Source organism: Rhinoraja longicauda, chromosome 37 (genome assembly GCF_053455715.1).
Source record: "Rhinoraja longicauda isolate Sanriku21f chromosome 37, sRhiLon1.1, whole genome shotgun sequence".
Lineage (NCBI taxonomy): Eukaryota > Metazoa > Chordata > Chondrichthyes > Rajiformes > Arhynchobatidae > Rhinoraja > Rhinoraja longicauda.
The window spans coordinates 3,895,844-3,914,711 of NC_135989.1; the positions used below are offsets into that span (position 1 = coordinate 3,895,844).

Here is an 18,868-nt window from a genome sequence, read left to right on the forward strand (position 1 = left end):
CAGCGCCCTTTACGTGGTGACTATTTGCATACATTGAGTGTGAAAGCAAAGAATTCCAGTGTGGCTTGTCACATGTGACCATAAAGCATTCATTCAATAGAAGGCTGTTGATTATGTGGAGGCAGATCACAGTGGTGGTCTCGGCACCATGTTCAGCATAGACATTGTGGGCCGAAGGGCCTGCTCCAGTGATGTACTGCCCTATGTTTAAGGGAAGACAAAGCCAACATTGCCATTAAGGCCAATTCCTTCAGGAATTGATCGCTCTGTGAATTCAAACACATAAATTAGCTGGCTGCACAAACTGGAAATCTGGAATGAAATGTAGTTGCAGTAAATGTAATCAATGTGTTCTAACCTAATCTAACTGCCTGAATGTTTCTGTGGCAGGTATGGTTGCCAGCTGTCGGCCCGGACACTGTAGGCCCGGACGCTGTAGGCCTGGACACTGTAGGCCCGGACACTGTAGGCCCGGACACTGTAGGCCCGGACGCTGTAGGCCTGGACACTGTAGGTCCGGACGCTGTAGGCCAGGACGATGTAGGCCTGGGGGGGCGTTGTAGGTCCGGACACTGTAGGTCCGGACGCTGTAGGCCGGGATGCTATAGGCCCGGGGGAACGCTGTAGGCCCGGACACAGTAGGCACGGGCGCTGTAGGCCCGGACGCTGTAGGCCCGGACGCTGTAGGCCCGGATGCTGTAGGCCCGGAGGGGTGCTGTAGGCCCGGATAGTGTAGGCCTGGACGCTGTAGGCCCGGAGGGGTGCTGTAGGCCCGGATAGTGTAGGCCTGGATGCTGTAGGCCCGGACCCTGTAGGCCCAGACCCTGTAGGCCCAGACCCTGTAGGCCCAGACCCTGTAGGCCCGGACACTGTAGGCCCGGACGCTGTCGGCCCGGACGCTGTAGGCCCCGACAGTTTAGGTCCCGACACTCGAGGTTTCCAACATTTTAGCTCTGGACAGTCTAGGTCCGAGGCCCGGGCGCCTTCCTAACGGACGTTGCGTAGCAACCCGCATCCCGGCCCGGGCAGCCGCCATTGGTGGAGCGGGAGCACGTGGCCGCTGGCTGGGTGAGGTCACGTGGGGCGATGACGTCACCTTGTCCCTTATTTGGGAGTGGTATAGTTGGCAACCATAGTGGCAGGTCCACATAATCTGCTGTACATCTTGTTTGGAAACGGCCAGATCACACATGGAGGGTTGACAGTGGACTTCCACTGACGTTTCACTGTCTTCCCAATTTAATCAATTCATTTAAGTCAACTAACACTGGAAACCAGTGACAAGATCCTTTGCAGGTTCTTCTTATTGAGGAACGAGGAAGGAAGCAAAATAGTTTAGTTTAGTTTAGAGATACAGCGCGGAAACAGGCCCTTCGGCCCACCGGGTCCGCGCCGCCCAGCGATCCCCGCACACTAACACCATCCTACACCCACTAGGGACAATTTTTACATTTACCAAGCCAATTAACCTACAAACCTGCACGTCTTTGGAGTGTGGGAGGAAATGGAAGATCTCGGGGAAAACCCACGCAGGTCACGCGGAAAACGTACAAACTCCGTACGGACAGCACCCGTAGTCGGGATGGAACCCGGGTCTCCGGCGCTGCATTCGCTGTGAGGCGACAACTCTACCGCTGTGCCACCGTGACCGCCCGTCAGTGGAGACGTTCTTCAGTCTTTGGGACCCAGCCTACTGCACTAAAAGATGGCACCTGATCCACCACCATTAGCAGGGTTTGATCAGAGGCGATGGAACATAAAACAGTACAGCCCGGGATCAGGCCCTTCAGCCCACAGGGTCTGTGTTGAACATGGTGCCAAGACCAACTCTTATCTGCCTGCACGTGATCCATTCCCTGCATATCCATGTGCCAATCCAAAAGCTTCTTAAACATCACTGCTGTATGTGCCTTCTCCAACGCCCACTTTGTAAAAAAACCTGCCGCACACATCTCCTCTAAACTTTGACCCTCTCACCTTAATGGCACAGTTCACCAGATCCACCACCATTAGCAGAACCAGGGGCCACAGTTTAAGAATAAGGGGGAGGCCATTTAGAACTGAGATGAGGAAAAACTTTTTCAGTTGTAAATCTGTGGAATTCTCTGCCTCAGAAGGCAATGGAGGCCAATTCTCTGAATGCATTCAAGAGAGAGCTGGATAGAGCTCTTAAGGATAGCGGAGTCAGGGGGTATGGGGAGAAGGCAGAACGGGGTACTGATTGAGAATGGTCAGCCATGATCACATTAAATGGCGGTGCTGGCTCGAAGGGCCGAATGGCCTCCTCCTGCACCTATTTTCAATTGTCTATTAAAGCTCTGCCCTGTCTGTCGAACGTGAGACGATACAATAGGACTTTATTTATCTCAGGGGGAAATAAGGACCTTATAGAGACGTATAAAATTATAAAAGGACTGGACAAGCTAGATGCAGGAAAAATGTTCCCAATGTTGGGGGAGTCCAGAACCAGGGGCCACACAGTCTAAGAATAAAGGGGAGGCCATTTAAAACTGAGGTGAGAAAAAAAAATGTCACCCAGAGAGTTGTGAATTTGTGGAATTCTCTGCCACAGAGGGCAGTGGAGGCCAATTAACTGGATGGATTTAAGAGAGAGTTAGATAGAGCTCTAGGGGCTAGTGGAATCAAGGGATATGGGGAGAAGGCAGGCACGGGTTACTGATTGTGATCAGTCGTGATCACAATGAATGGCGGTGCTGGCTCGAAGGGCCGAATGGTCTCCTCCTGCACCTATTGTCTATGTTTCTATGAAAATCGAATGTGCAAAGATTGAGGAGCGGGGGTGGGGAGGGGGAAGGGGGAAGGGGTGCACGACAGAAGGGGGGAGGCTGTTGTTCAGGAGTTGCCAAGATCCATCCTTACCTGCCTGCACTATCCCTCTTCTCCCTACATATCCTACATATGGGCGGCATGGTGGCGCAGCGGTAGAGTTGCTGCCTTACAGTGAATGCAGCGCCGGAGACCCGGGTTCCATCCCGACTACGGGCGCCGTCTGTACGGAGTTTGTACGTTCTCCCCGTGACCTGCGTGGGTTTTCTCCGAGATCTTCGGTTTTCTCCCACACTCCAAAGACGTGCAGGTTTGTAGGTTAATAGACAATATATATACAATAGGTGCAGGAGGAGGCCATTCGGCCCTTCGAGCCTGTACGCACCACCATTCACTGTGATCATGGCTGATCATTCTCAATCAGTACCCCGTTCCTGCCTTCTCCCCATACCCCCTGACTCTGCTATCCTTAAGAGCTCTATCTAGCTCTCTCTTGAATGCATTCAGAGAATTGGCCTCCACTGCCTTTGGAGGCAGTGAATTCCACAGATTTACAACTCTCTGACTGAAAAAGTTTTTCCTCATCACCGTTCTAAATGGCCAACCCCTTATTCTTAAACTGTGGCCCCTGGTTCTGGACTCCCCCAACATTGGGAACATGTTTCCTGCCTCTAACGTGTCCAACCCCTTAATAATCTTATACGTTTCGATAAGATCCCCTCTCATCCTTCTAAATTCCAGTGTATACAAGCCTAGTCGCTCCAGTCTTTCAACATACGACAGTCCCGCCATTCCGGGAATTAACCTAGTAAACCTACGCTGCACGCCCTCAATAGCAAGAATATCCTTCCTCAAATTTGGAGACCAAAACTGCACGTAATTGGGTTGGTAAATGTAAAAATTGTCCCTAGTGGGTGTAGGATGGTGTTAATGTGCGGGGATCGCTGGTCGGCGCGGACCCGGTGGGCCGAAGGGCCTGTTTCCGCACTACATCTCTAAACTAAAATATCCATGTGCCTATCCAAATCCTCTAAAATGGCACCAAATCGAAGGGCCGAATGGCCTTCTCGTACACCTATTGTCTATTAACCTACAAACCTCTGTGTAAAAAAACGTGTCTTGCCATCTCCTCCTTTAAACTTTGCCCCCTCTCACCTAAAAGCTACGCCCTTTGGTATTTGATGTCAACATGCTGGGGAAAAAGGTTCTGCCTGTCTACCCTGCCAACGCCTCTCATCATTTTATCGTCTTCTATCAGGTCTCCTGTCAACCTCCAGCGTTCCAGAGAAAACAATGCACGTCTGCCCCACCTCTCCTTGGAGCTAATAATAATAATAATAATAATAAGCATTTATTTTATATAGCGCCTTATCGGGTGCTCAAAGCACTTTACAAAAACAATCAACATAAAAACAAACAGACAAACTATCCTAACGGAAAAGCGGCGAATAAACAGCGCCAGCGTCCTCTCACGTCAGGGTCCGGCAGTAGACAACAAAAAAGCACAGGACACACAGATACAATTTTTACACAAACAGCCATCACAGTGATTGCTCTAGGCATACCCTCACTGTGATGGAAGGCAAAGAAAAGTCTTATCTCCTCCTCATTCTTCTCCCGTGGTGCCACGAGGTGATCGAGGCTCCCAACTTTTTGAAGCCCCCACCGGGCGATGGAAAGTCCCAGGGCCGATCCGAGCAGGCCGATGAAAGTCCTGAGCCCCCACCGGGCGATGGAAAGTGCTGCGGCCGGGCCACGCAGGGTGATGAAGGGCCTGCGAGCGGGTCGATCGTACCTCGCACTTCGGGGCGGTCGAAGCTGCTACGGCTGGAGCTCCCAAAAACCGGCCGCCAGCCAGGGACCTGCGAACTCCCGATGTTGCGGTCTGCAGGGCCCACGGCCGAAGCCTCCGAGATGGTAAGTCCAGGCCCTGCGACCGGAGTCTTCAAGGTCGATCCCAGCTGGAGGCCGCCGACTCCACGATGTTAGGCCGTAGCGCGAACGGAGATACGACACGGTAAAGGTCGCATCTCCGTTGAGGAAGAGATTAGAAAAAAGGTTCCCCCCAACCCCCCCACCACCCCCCACATACACAGAGTCAAAAATAGAACAAAACGTACATTAAACGACGACAATAGACAAAAAAACAAAAAAAAGACAGAGAGACTGCCGGTGAGCCGCAGCTGCAAAACACAGCCACGCCCCCACCCTCTAATGCCCCCTAATCCAGGCATCCTTAAATGCCCTCTGCACCCTAGCCAAAGCCTCCACATCCTGTAATTAACGTACACGGGACATAACATGGGGAGAAAGCAGGAACGGGGTTTTGGATGATCAGCCATGATCAGATTGCATGGCTCAAAGGGCCGAATGGCCTCCTCCTGCACCTATTGTCTATGTTTCTATGTCTACAATGAGGCGACCAGAACTAGACGCAATACTACAACGTGGCCGAACCAAAGACCTGTAAAGGGTGCTAAGGGATTATTATTATTATTTTGTGTCATGTTTGCCAAAAGCGAGCACATTGTAGTGCCACGTGGTTGGCCTCTGTAAGATCCTTCACAGTGCGTGTGTCATGCAGCACGTCACAGCTCAGGAGATGTTCCATGGCCTGGAGGCCCCGTCCACACTCGCAGTCTGCCGCATCTTCAGTGTATCCCCACTTCAGTACGTTCTATTTGCTCCTCCCCGTGCCTGTCCGCAGTCTGTTGAGACTGCACCAGGTTATCCACGGCTGGTCGGAACCTGGTGGGAGTTTCTCAGAGGGATCGGTTGCCATGCGAGTGTCTTCCGGAGATTTCTCTAGTCTCTCTTCCCAGAGTTTGGGCCTTCTGGACGACGCACTGCAGTCCAGGGGATGGACAGAAGAGAGGAAACTTCTGTGTGATTTCAAACGCTGAGGTAGCAAAGGCTGGTCATGTAGGGGGTGTCTTTCATCCTATGATTGTCTTTGATTCCAGGAGGTGCAATGCCAGAGAGTGGATAGATGTTGTCGGTCTTGGTAGGTTTCATGCATCCACTGATGCTAAGGGATTAGCAATATTCCTTTCAGATTTAGAGATACAGCACAGAAACAGGCCCTTCGGCCCACCGGGTCCGCGCCGCCCAGCGATCCCCGCACATTAACACTATCCTACACCCACTAGGGACAATTTTTTTAATTTGCCCAGCCAATTAACCTACATACCTGTACGTCTTTAGAGTGTGGGAGGAAACCGAAGATCTCGGAGAAAACCCACGCAGGTCACGGGGAGAACGTACAAACTCCGTACAGACGGCGCCCGTAGTCAGGATTGAACTTGAGTCTCCGGCACTGCATTCGCTGTAAGGCAGCAACTCTACCGCTGCGCCACTGTGCCGCCCATAGAGTCCAGATTGGATGGGAGGTGACCAGAAAGGCTGACCAATTGCTGCTTACCGTGAACATTCACTCTGAGAAGCAATGGCCAGGTTTGCTTTAAGCTCTTTAGATGAAGGGTTAATGATTTTAGACCGTTCATGAATTCTGCACCCATTGGATCCAATCTGGCTTTAACTGCACGAATTCATCAGAAATTTGTGAAATTCTCTGCCACAGAGGGCAGTGGAGGCAAATTCACTGGATGGATTTAAAAGAGAGTTAGACAGAGCTCCAGGGGCTAGTGGATCTTATAGAGACGTAAAAAATTATGAAAGGACTGGACAAGCTAGACGCAGGAAAAATGTTCCCAATGTTGGGGTAGTCCAGAACCAAGGGCCACAGTCTAAGAATAAAGGGGAGGCTATTTAAATCTGAGGTGAGAAAATTTCACCCAGAGTTGTGAATTTGTGGAATTCTCTGCCACAGAAGGCAGTGGAGGCCAATTCACTGGATGGATTTAAAAGAGAGTTAGATAGAGCTCTAGAAGCTAGCGGAATCAAGGGGTATGGGGAGAAGGCAGGCACGGGTTACTGATTGTGGATGATCAGCCATGATTACAATGAATGGTGGTGTTGGCTCGAAAGGCCAAATGACCTCCTCCTGCACCTATTTTCTATGTTTCTATGAGGTCAATGTTATCTCCTGTTCAGCACAAGCCCTGGCAGTTTGCTTAAACGAATAAATTATTGAGAAGTGTGTGCTGAGTTTTGCATTATTCTAGCGTGGTCGGTGTGTGGGTGGCATTGAACGGTGAAGCAGATCGCTGGTTACGTCTGAAGAAGGGTCTCGGCCCAAAATATCACCCATTCCTTCTCTCCAGAGATGCTGCCTGTCCCGCCGAGTTACTCCAGCTTTCTGTGTCCATCTTCGGTTTAAACCAGCATCTGCAGTTCCTTCCAACACCAGTTACGTTTCAGTGCTGAAGAATTAATTCTGTTTTCCCTTCAGATGTTTCAATCCATAGAGATGAGACAGGAGGACAGAGAATGTGAGATTCATTTAAAGACGGTCATTCACGGCCTTTTAATTATTCTCCTTCTTAAAGTCCCAACTCCGCAGAGTTTGGCATCCTTCAGCAGGCGGCATGGTGGCTCAGCGGTAGAGTTGCTGCCTTACAGCACATGCAGCGCCGGAGACCCGGGTTCCATCCTGACCACGGAGGCTGTCTGTACTCCGTTTGTACGTTCTCCCAGTGACCTGCGTGGGTTTTCTGCGAGATCTTCGGTTTCCTACCACACTCCAAAGACGTGCAGGTTTGTAAGTTATTTGGCTATGGTAGAATTGTAAATTGTCCCTAGTGTGTGTAGAATAGTGTTAGAGTGCGGGGATCGCTGGTCGGTACAGTATCGGTGGGCCGAAGGGCCTGTTTCCGCGCTGTATCTCTAAACTAAACTATTCCCCCTTACCCAATTCCAATTCAGTTGGGCATTATAAACCAAGATGACACCATACTCTGGGATTCTTGTTCATCTTAAAGTCATATAAATCAGCCACTGAAAACATCTGATTATACTTTAGTCTATAGACACCAAATGCCGGAGTAACTTAGCGGGTCAGGCAGCATCGCTGGAGAACATGGATAAGTGACATTACGGGCCCCGAAACATCACCTATTCCTTTTCTCGAGATGCTGCCTGACCCACTGAGTTACTCCAGCACTTTGAGTCTGTCTTTGGTGCAAAGCAGCACCTGCAGTTCCTTCCTTTAGTTTAGTCTAGTTTAGGTTAGCGATACAGCGTGGAAACAGGCCCTTCAGATCACAGAGTGCAGGCCGACCTGACGTTAATTCTATCCTACACTCACCAGGAGACAATTCACAGAAGCCAATTAACCTACACACCTGCACGTGTGGGAGGAGACCGGAGCACCCGGAGAAAACCCACGCGGGTCACGGGGAGAACGTACAAACTCCGTACGGACAGCGCCCGTAGTCAGGATGGAACCCGGCCGGGTCTCTGGCGCTGTGAGGCAACAACTTTATACTGTGCTGCTTGTATCAAACAGCTTAGTTTAACTTTGTATGAAAGATGCTCTCAAGTGCAAGATGTTAGTAATGAATGGGTTCAGAGCACGAATGGTGAATTGATTGTCATGAATACATTGCAAATGCAGTCGCTGAAACAATCTTCAGGATTACCTGTCAGTTGTCCACCTGAGCAGAAAGCTCCCCTTCATCCTCCAAAGTAGAAGATTAGATGAACTAATTAAAGTCCAATTTAGCTTGTGCAGGAAGGAACTGCAGACGCTGGTTTCAATCGAGGGTAGATACAAAATGCTCGAGTAACTCAGCGGGTCAGACGGACTCTCTGGAGAGAAGGAACAGGTGACGCTTCGGGTTGAGACCCTTCTTCAGACTGAGAGTTGGGAAAGGGCAACGGGAGATATAGAAGGTACTTCAGACAAACCAATGAAAGATATGCAAAAAGCAACGATGATCAAGGAAAGGTGGAGCCCACAATGATCCATTGTTGGTTTAGGCTGGGTGATAACGAGTTACACAGTCAGTGAAACCCAACATGACAGTGAAACTAGTGCGATGATGAGGGAGGGGGAGGGGTGGAGAGAGAGGGGATGCAAAGGTTACTTGAAGTTAGAGAAATTAATATTCATACCACTGGGGTGTAAGCTACCCAAGCTTTCAAGAGAGAGCTAGATAGAGCTCTTATGGATAGCCGAGTCAGGGGGTATGGGGAGAAGGCAGGAACGGGGTACTGATTGAGAATGATCAGCCATGATCACATTGAATGGTTGTGCTGGCTTGAAGCGCCGAATGGCCTCCTCCTGCACCTATTGTCAAGCGGAATATGAGGTGCTGTTCCTCCAATTTGCGCTGGGCCTTACTCTGACAATGGAGGAGGCCCAGGACAGAAAGGTCAGTGTGGGAAAGGGAGGGGGAGTTAAAGTGTTTGGCAACTGGGAGATCACGTATGCCAAGGCGGACTGAGCAAAGGTGCTCAGATTCTCTGATGTAAAAGAGTCTATTAAAGTTTCTTTGCTAATTAGGACAACACAGCCATTCCACAGAAGGCAGTGGAGATGTATTCAAAAGAAAGTTAGCTCTTGGGGCTAACAGAATCAAGGGATATGGGGAGAAAGCAGGAACAGGGGATTGATTTTGGATGATCAGAAAATAATCGTCTTGAAAAGCGGTGCTGGCTCAAAGGGCCGAATGGCCTACTCCTGCACCTAACTTCCATGTTTCTATGAACAGCGATTACCCCGTACACTAGCACTAACCTACACACACGAGGGACAATTGACCATTTTTACCAAGCCAATTAACCACCAAACCTGCACGTCTTTGGAGAGTGGGTGGAACTTGCAAACTCTGCACAGACCAGGACCTGTAGTTAGGATGGAACCTGGGTCTCTGGCGCTGTAAGCTCTACCACTATGCCCCTGTGCCACCCCAGGTCAGTGCATTAAAGGAGGACCTTTGCGCATATGGCTGTCAAGTCCAATTTTATGCGCAGTAGCTCATGCTGTATCAGACTGCCTGTGTATCTAAGTACCACAAATGGTCACAAGCAAATAGAGACATTTTGAACAATATAATCCAATTAATTGACAACGCTATAACCAGGCAGAATGCAACACGGGGGAACTACAGATGCTGGCTTGTACCGAGGAAAGTCACAAAGTCATGAGAGGAATAGATCGGATAAATGCACAGTCTTTTACTCAGAGTAGGGGAATCGAGAACCAGAGGACCTAGGTTTAAAGTGAGGGGGAAGATTTATTAGGAACCAGAGGGGTAACTTTTTTCACACAGAGGGTGGTGGGTGTATGGAACAAGCTGCCAGAGGAGGTAGTTGAGGCTGGGACTATAGAAACATAAGAAACATTGAGTCAGGTACATGGATAGGATAGGTATAGACAATAGGTGCAGGAGGAGGCCATTCAGCCCTTCGAGCCAGCACCACCATTCAATGTGATCATGGCTGATCATTCTCAATCAGTACCCCGTTCCTGCCTTCTCCCCATACCCCCTGACTCCACTATCCTTAAGAGCTCTATCTAGCTCTCTTGAATGCATCAATGTTCTCCAAAGATGCTGCCTGACCTGCTGAGTTACTCCAGCACTCTGCGCCTTTTTTTTTTGGGTCAACCAGCACCTGCAGTTCCAAGCGTTCTATAATTATAAACACATTTCTTATATTAATAAAAATCAGGCAAGTCACCTATTTACACACATAATGGACAAAAACTTTATTTAAATTAACAAAAGCAGAGACCATGGGATGTAGACCATTTCCCTCTCCAGTAGCTGCCCTCTGCCTAGCTGCACATTTACATTCAATTTGAATATAAACTCAAATATCGTCAGAAGAATTCAGTTTAATTATTGATTTCAGTTTTACAGTCTACTCCCTACAGTACTAAGGACGATTTTCACAGCAATAACACATAAAAATCAATTAGCCAGATAAACTCGTAAAATTCACCTCCGCTAATCACCTAGAGAATCGATTTTTTAAAAAAGTTTAATTTCTTTCGCAATAGGCAGAGAGAAAAATATATATCATTCAAGGAGAAGGCACATTGCAACGCAACCCAAGGGCTGGGCAAATGGTCTTGCACTCCGACATGTGTCTGATGTTACATTCATCACGAGATCATGGCAGATCAAGTGTAAGATACAGGGCAACAGCTGAGTTTCCGCGCTGCCTCTCAATACTAGTCAGACGTACAATTCCTGTTGTAGAATTTACAAGCGGAGCTCAGAGGCTCTCTGTATTTTAGCCACTATTGAAGCACAGATCGAATGGAGGACCATGCGGACAGCTGAGGGACTTCATGTGCGATGAGAATTAGTGTTGTCAGAAGGGGAAACTCACAATGGCCTGGCCTGGTGTACCAGACCCCCCACTGCTTCCAGTCAAACCCGGGCTGGGACAAGACAGGAAGGAACCGCAGATTCCAGTTTCAACCGAAGAAAGAGTGCTGGAGTAACTCAGCGGGTCAGGCAGCATCTCTGAAGAACATGGATAGGTGACGTTTCACAGAGTGCTGGAGTAACTCAGCGGGTCAGGCAGCATCTCTGAAGAACATGGATAGGTGACGTTTCACAGAGTGCTGGAGTAACTCAGCGGGTCAGGCAGCATCTCTGAAGAACATGGATAGGTGACGTTTCACAGAGTGCTGGAGTAACTCAGCGGGTCAGGCAGCATCTCTGGAGAACATGGATAGGTGACGTTTCTTCAGACCTGAAAGGAGGGTGTTGACCATTCCTTCTCTCCAGAGAGGGTGCCTGAGCCGCTGTGTTACTCCAGCACGGTGTGTCTGGCGGAGTCAGGCGTGTGGGGTCACGTTGCTTTGAGGTGTTGTACTTGCTCTTCACACTTGAATGCTGCGGTGGTGCCGGGCTATCGCATTATGGACTGCTGCTGCAGCCGCCTCGGATGCGACCGGCGTGCGTTGGTGGCTTGCCGCTGCTGCGCCAGGAAGGACTGCGACTGACCCGGACCCCGAGACCGCTCCTCCGATACCTTCTGGTGGAGAGCCATCCCCTGCGGAGAAACGCAGACAGGGTGAAACCCCCCCTCAGTCCCTCTCCGCTGTCCACAACAACAACAGGCGCAGCGGTACCTTAAGGCGAATGCAGCGCCGGAGACCCAGGTTCCATCCTGACTACGGGTGCTGTCTGTGTGGAGTTTGTACGTTCTCCCCCGTGACCTGCGTGGGTTTTCTCCGAGATCTTCGGTTTAGACAATAGGTGCAGGAGGAGGCCATTCGGCCCTTCGAGCCAGCACCGCCATTCAATGTGATCATGGCTGATCATTCCCAATCAGTACCCCGTTCCTGCCTTCTCCCCATACCCCCTGACTCCGCTATCCTTAAGAGCTCTATCTAGCTCTCTCTTGAAAGCATCCAGAGAATTGGCCTCCACTGTCTTCTGAGGCAGAGAATTCCACAGATTCACAACTCTCTGACTGAAAAAGTTTTTCCTCATCTCAGTTCTAAATGGCCTACCCCTTATTCTTAAACTGTGTGGCCCCTGGTTCTGGACTCCCCAACATTGGGAACATGTTTCCTGCCTCTAACGTGTCCAACCCCTTAATAATCTTGCTAAACTTTGCTCAGAGTGCATGGATAAAATCGCATTTCAATCAAACGTTACTGAAGGTTTGTTTGTTTAGTTAAACTCAGAAGTGCAGCATTACTCCCACCTGGTGGCAGCGATGGGTAGTGACAGACTGCATTCCCTTTTGGCAGTGTCTGAACCTAGATTGCAAGGATTAGCCACAGTTCAGGTTTGACGTCCTTAAAAAAAAATCAGCTCAGTTTTGCTCGTTACTTTGGCACTTAAAATGTGAAAATAGTGTTTTTGCTTCTTTGCTTCATTGTCTTTATTACATTTACCTGTCAATTTGTGTACATTTACCCGTCAATTTGTGTGCAAGAGACAGCAGATGCTGGAATATATACAGTTGCGCTGAACAGCAATACACAATTTACAGAAGCCAATTAACCGACAAGCATGTACGCCTTTGGAGTGTGGGAGGAAACCGCCACAGACCCGGGTTCCATCCTGACCACGGGCGATGTCTGCACGGAGTTTGTACGTTCTCCCTGTGACCGCGTGGGTTTTCTCCGGGTGCTCCGGTTTCCTCCCACACTCCAAAGGCGTACAGGTTTGTAGGTCAATTGACTTAGGTAAAATTGAAAACTGTGTGGGAGAGTGCTGGTGTACAGGGTGATTGCTGGTGGACTCAGACTCAGTGGGACTATGGGGCCTGTTCCCGCGCTGTATGTCTAAAGTCACGGAGGGTGGTGGGTGCCTGGAAGGCGTTGCCGGGGATGGTGGTGGAGGCAGATACAACAGTGGCGTTTAACAGGCCTTTGGATACGTAGGGAATGGAGGGATTAGGAGTTGGTCTTAGCATCATGTTCCACACAGGCATTGAGCTCTATGTCAACCACTACATTAAAACTGTGGACGTACCATGTTGTACCAGGCACTGATGATCAACTTCTCCTCTTGATCTCTCTGCGATTTATTTTTTTCAAAATCAGTCTAGGAAAAATAGAAAGATGTGTGAATTTTTTTAGATTTAGATTTAGAGATACAGCGCGGAAACAGGCCCTTCGGCCCACCGAGTCCGCGCCGCCCAGCGATCCCCGCACATTAACACTATCCTACACACACTAGGGACAATTTTTACATTTACCCAGTCAATTAACCTACAAACCTGCACGTCTTTGGAGTGTGGGAGGAAACCGAAGATGTCGGAGAAAACCCACGCAGGTCACGGGGAGAACGTACAAACTCCGTACAGATGGTGCCCGTAGTCAGGATGGAACCCGGGTCATGTTGGCCAGTGTGGGCAAGTTGGGCGGAAGGGCCTGTTTCCACACTGTATCACTCTGTGACTCTGAGTACAGGCCCAGTGCCAGGAATATATTGAATGTTTTGACCAGGATATACATTTAGCAATCGTTCCATGCTACGTCACCATCTCTCGTCAGCTGTGTATCAATAGTGACAACAAGAAACCCACATGGAGAAGATTCAAGGCCAAGTGTTCACTGCTATTCCAAATACGTCACTCATGCTCAGAGCAACCTCTCCATTCAACGTCATTTCCACAACGTACAAACGCCGTCTCAGCAAAACATTTACTACACAATGCTTCCAAGGATTTCTATTTAGCCCAAGAAAAGCTGACCTTTAAAGATTGAAGGTTTCAGAACACCTACTCACAGCGCCAGAGGCCCGGGTTCCATCTTGACCTCGGGGAGTTTTGCACCTTCTCCCTGTGACATACACTGAACTCTTCATTTCTCTCGCTGTCATTTGTTATATTATTTCCAGTGTACTAAGTTTACATATTCTACCTCCTCTAGCAGCTTGTTCCATACACCCACCACCCTCTGTGTGAAAAAGTTACCCCTCGGATTCCTGTTAAATCTTTTCCCCTTCACCTTGAACCTATGTCCTCTGGTCCTCGATTCCCCGACTCTGGGCAAGAGACTCTGTGCATCTACCCGATCTATTCCTCTCATGATTTTGTACAGTTCTGTAAGATCTCCCCTCATCCTCCTGCGCTCCATGGAATAGAGACAATAAAACACCCTGGACATCCTTGACTGGAGGAGAACCCGGTTTCCGTGCAAATCTGTGCCGTGTCTCCCAGATGAAACTCCACAACCCTCAGCTTGTGCGCCATCACACTCCTGCCGATGGAGCCTGCCCCTTCTCCCTCTGCGATGTTTGGACGGGCCGGGTTTAGCGATACAGCACGGAAACAGGCCCTTCGGCCCACCTTGGTCCATGCCGACCATCGATCACCCGTTCGCACTGGTTCCTTCCTATCCCACTTGCTCATCCACTCCCCTCACATCAACGGAATTCAGTACCACAATCAGTTAGAGACTCCCCATCATATTATTCATTTAAGCTTAACGTCAGGAAACGGCTTATTGAGAACCAACAATGTCAACACTGATTCCAGTTTTATCCAACTTGAACGTGACTTTTAAAACTTAAACTTAAATGTCAACTTTAAATTAAGATTGTACTCACACTGTATTTTCACATCTGCTGTTTGGGTTTTGTCTGCTCATTTTAATTAACTGTGTTGCTTTGTATGGTAATGTACTATGTTTTTAACTATTGTAGATATTGTATTGTCTTCCTTTTCTAGGATACCTAACAACTTCAGGCTAAGGGACTGTCGATGAAAACTAGCCTCTCAGCTAACTTGAGTACATTTACATTTGTTTAGAAAAATAACTGCAGACGCTGGTACAAATCGAAGGTATTTATTCACAAAATGCTGGAGTAACTCAGCAGGTCAGGCAGCATCTCAGGAGAGAAGGAATGGGTGACGTTTCGGGTCGAGACCCTTCTTCAGACTGATTTTTTAAATTGTCCCTAGTGTGTGTGTAGGATAGTGTTAGTGTGCGGGGATCGCTGGGCGGCATGGACTCGGTGGGCCGAAGGGCCTGTTTCCACGCTGTATCTCTAAATCTAAAAAAATCTAAAAATCTACATTGTCCCTTTTTCAAATAAATTATTAAATGAAAATAAACTAGGGGGGGGGGGCAATTTTACAGAGAACAATTAAACTACAAAGGTAGACACAAAATGCTGAAGTAACTCCTTAAGGATCTCGACCAGAAAAGTTACCCATTCCTTCTCTCCCGAGATGCTGCCTGACCCGCTGAGTTACTCCAGCATTTTGTGTCTCCCTTCGATTTAAACCAGCACCTGCAGTTTCTTTCCTATAAATTAAACTACAAACCCGCGCATCTTTGGGAAACCCACGCGGTCACAGGGAGAACGTGCAAACTCCACACAGAGAGCACCCGAGATCAAGATTAGAGTCGGGTCTTTGGCACAGTGAGGCAGCTGCTCTACCAGCTACCTTACTGGTATATTAATCGGTCTGTGTCTATGAAAGATCTCATTTTACCTCATCATGTGGCTAATGATCCAGGGACCTGGAGTCACACACACTTTCTTTGCAATGGTTTCCTTAAACAATATTGTCGTTCCCCCTCTTCCTCCATTGAATCCACTCCTCTACCTGTTACCCGGAATGTTCAACTGCCCGACCTGTGCCCCTTAAAGCCACATTCCCATCACAGACGGAACCGCTAAGGGGGAACTGGCGTGGGTGGGTGGAGCACCGAGAACGAAGGGGGAACTGGCAGCTGGGGCAAAGCTGCTGCCACGTGCCGTGCCAGGCAATAGATAGGACCGTTCGGTACTTGCGCCAACACATTGTTGTGCTGAAGGTGGACACAAAACGCTGCAGTATCTCAGCGGGAGAGGCTGCATGTCTGGAGAGAAAGAATGGGTGACGTTTCGGGTCGAGACCCTTCTTCAGACTCGACCCGAAACGTCACCCATTCCTTCTGTCCTGAGCTACTGCCTGTCCCGCTCAGATACTGCAGCATTTTGTGTCTATCTTCGGTTTAAGCCAGCATCTGCAGTTCCTTCCTACGACACTTGTGTACTGCCTAGGCTGTTTGCAACGTAAGGCTTTTCACTGTACCTAGGTACATGTGACGTTAAGGTAGGGCAACACTGTGGCGCAGCGGTAGAGTTGCTGCCTTACAGTGAATGCAGCGCCGGAGACCCGGGTTCCATCCCGACTACGGGTGCTGTCTGTACAGAGTTTGTACGTTCTCCCCGTGACCTGTGTGGGATCTTCGGTTTCCTCCCACACTCCAAAGACGTGCAGGTTTGTAGGTTAATTGGCTTGGTAAATGTAAAAATTGTCAATAGACAATAGGTGCAGGAGGCGGCCATTCGGCCCTTCGAGCCAGCACTACTATTCAATGTGATCATGGCTGATCATTCTCAATCAGTACCCCGTTCCTGCCTTCTCCCCATACCCCCTGACTCCGCTATCCTTAAGAGCTCTATCTAGCTCTCTCTTGAATGCATCCAGAGAATTGGCCTCCACTGCCTTCTGAGGCAGAGAGTTCCACAGATTCACAACTCTCTGACTGAAAAAGTTTTTGTTCTAAATGGCCTTCCCCTTATTCTTAAACTGTGGCCCCTGGTTCTGGACTCCCCCAACATTGGGAACATGTTTCCTGCCTCTAACGTTTCCAACCCCTTAATAATCTTATATGTCCCTAGTGGGTATAGGATGGTGTTAATGTGCGGGGATCGCTGGTCGGCGCGGACCCGGTGGGCCGAAGGGCCTGTTTCCGCGCTGTATCTCTAAACTAAACTAAACTATCATTCATAAAGTATCATTCACTCATTCACTAGGTTTCTATGTAGCAATAGAAAGGTCAATAGAGTCAGGCGTCCAACTATTACATCAAAGCCATACCTCTAACAAATGAATCTTAACTTCTTTCTCATGTAACTGGTTTTTTAAGGCTTGAACCTCTGGAGCTGCAGTTGGCGTTTGTTTTGGATCGAGAGTTCGAATCACCTGCAAAAATAAAAATGAGTTGAGATGGTCAAACCTATCAGTGCTGGTGAATGCTCGAAGTGTTACAATTTACTTTTATTTCTAAAATGTTTACACCCACCTTTCCCTGAATAAGCTGAATCTGCCCAAAAAACTGTAAAGAGATTGCAAAACTCCGATTGTAAACCTTTCCAAATTGTACCTTTCTCAATGTGTCTATGAGACTGCAAGACACAGGAGCAGTTAGACCAGTGGTGGGGAAGATGCTGGAGTCAATTATAAAAGACAAAATTGCGGAGCATTTGGATAGCAGTAACAGGATCGTTCCGAGTCAGCATGGATTTACGAAGGGGAAATCATGCTTGACTAATCTACTGGAATTCTTTGAGGATGTAACTAGGAAAATTGACAGGGGAGAGCTGGTGGATGTGGTGTACCTTGACTTTCAGAAAGCCTTCGACAAGGTCTCACATAGGAGATTAGTGGGCAAAATTAGAGCACATGGTATTGGGGGTAGGGTACTGACATGGATCGAAAATTGGTTGACAGACATAAAGCAAAGAGTGGGGATAAATGGGTCCCTTTCAGAATGGCAGACAGTGACTAGTGGGGTACCGCAAGGTTCGGTGCTGGGACCGCAGCTATTTACAATATACATTAATGACTTGGATGAAGGGATTAAAAGTACCATTAGCAAATTTGCACATGATACAAAGCTGGGTGGTAGTGTGAACTGTGAGGAAGATGCTATGAGGTTGCAGGGTGACTTGGACACGTTGTGTGAGTGGGCGGATGCATGGCAGATGCAGTTTAATGTGGATAAGTGTGAGGTTATCCACTTTGGTGGTAAGAATAGGAAGGCAGATTATTATCTGAATGGTGTCAAGTTAGGAACAGGGGACGTACAACGTGATCTGGGTGTCCTAGTGCATCAGTCGCTGAAAGGTAGCATGCAGGTACAGCAGGCAGTGAAGAAAGCCAATGGAATGCTGGCCTTCATAACAAGAGGAGTTGAGTATAGGAGCAAAGAGGTCCTTCTGCAGTTGAATTAGGCCATTTGGCCCATTGAGTCTGCTCCGCCATTTTAGTTTAGTTTATTGTCACGTGTACCGAGGTACAGTGAAAACCTTTTGTTGTGTGCTAACCAGTCAGCAGAAAGACAACACATGATTACAATCGAGCCATTACAGTGTATTTTACATAAGGGAATTTGATCATGGCTGATCTATTTTCCCCTCTCAACCCCATTCTCCTGCCATCTCCTCGTAACCTTTTCTCATGGGAGAGTCGAGGACTAGAGGGCACAGCCTCAAAATTAAAGGACGTTCCTTTAGGAAGGAGATGAGGAGGAATTTCTTTAGTCAGAGGGTGGTGAATCTGTGGAATTATTTGCTACAGAAGGCTGTGGAGGCCAAGTCAGCGGATATTTTTAAGGCAGAGATAGATAGATTGTTGATTAGTGCGGGTGTCAGAGGTTACGGGGAGAAGGCAGGAGAATGGGGTTAGGAGGGAGAGATAGATCAGCCATGATTGAATGGCGGAAGAGACGATAGGATGAATGGCCTAATTCTGCTCCTATCACTCATGAGTGACCAAAATGGAAATTGAACCAAAGCACTAGGTCAGGCAGCTTCCGGGTCTCGACCCAAAACGTCACCCATTCCTTCTCTCCCGAGATGCTGCCTGACCCGCTGAGTTACTCCAGCATTTTGTGTCTACCTTCAATATAAACCAGCATCTGCAGTTCTTTTCCTACACAAAGCACTAGGTCGCCACACTCTGATCAGATTAGTGTAAA

At 48.6% G+C, this 18,868-nt stretch overlaps 1 protein-coding gene across 3 annotated transcripts in view; it reads right to left on the reverse strand.

The window, feature by feature from the left end:
• Positions 1-10,345: 10,345 nt before the first annotated feature.
• Positions 10,346-18,868, reverse strand: part of hook2 (hook microtubule-tethering protein 2) — a 78,514-nt gene continuing 69,991 nt past the window's right edge. For 2 of the 3 annotated variants that reach the window (XM_078429426.1, XM_078429428.1), the window contains 3 exons: positions 16,987-17,091; positions 13,137-13,208; positions 10,347-11,700 (listed from right to left, as the gene is read on the reverse strand). In XM_078429426.1, the coding sequence (XP_078285552.1) occupies positions 11,557-11,700; positions 13,137-13,208; positions 16,987-17,091 (321 nt within the window). In that variant the 3' untranslated portion in view covers positions 10,347-11,556. Of the gene's footprint in view, positions 11,701-13,136; positions 13,209-16,986; positions 17,092-18,868 lie in introns of all 3 variants that reach the window. The other variant, XM_078429427.1, reaches the window with a different exon arrangement.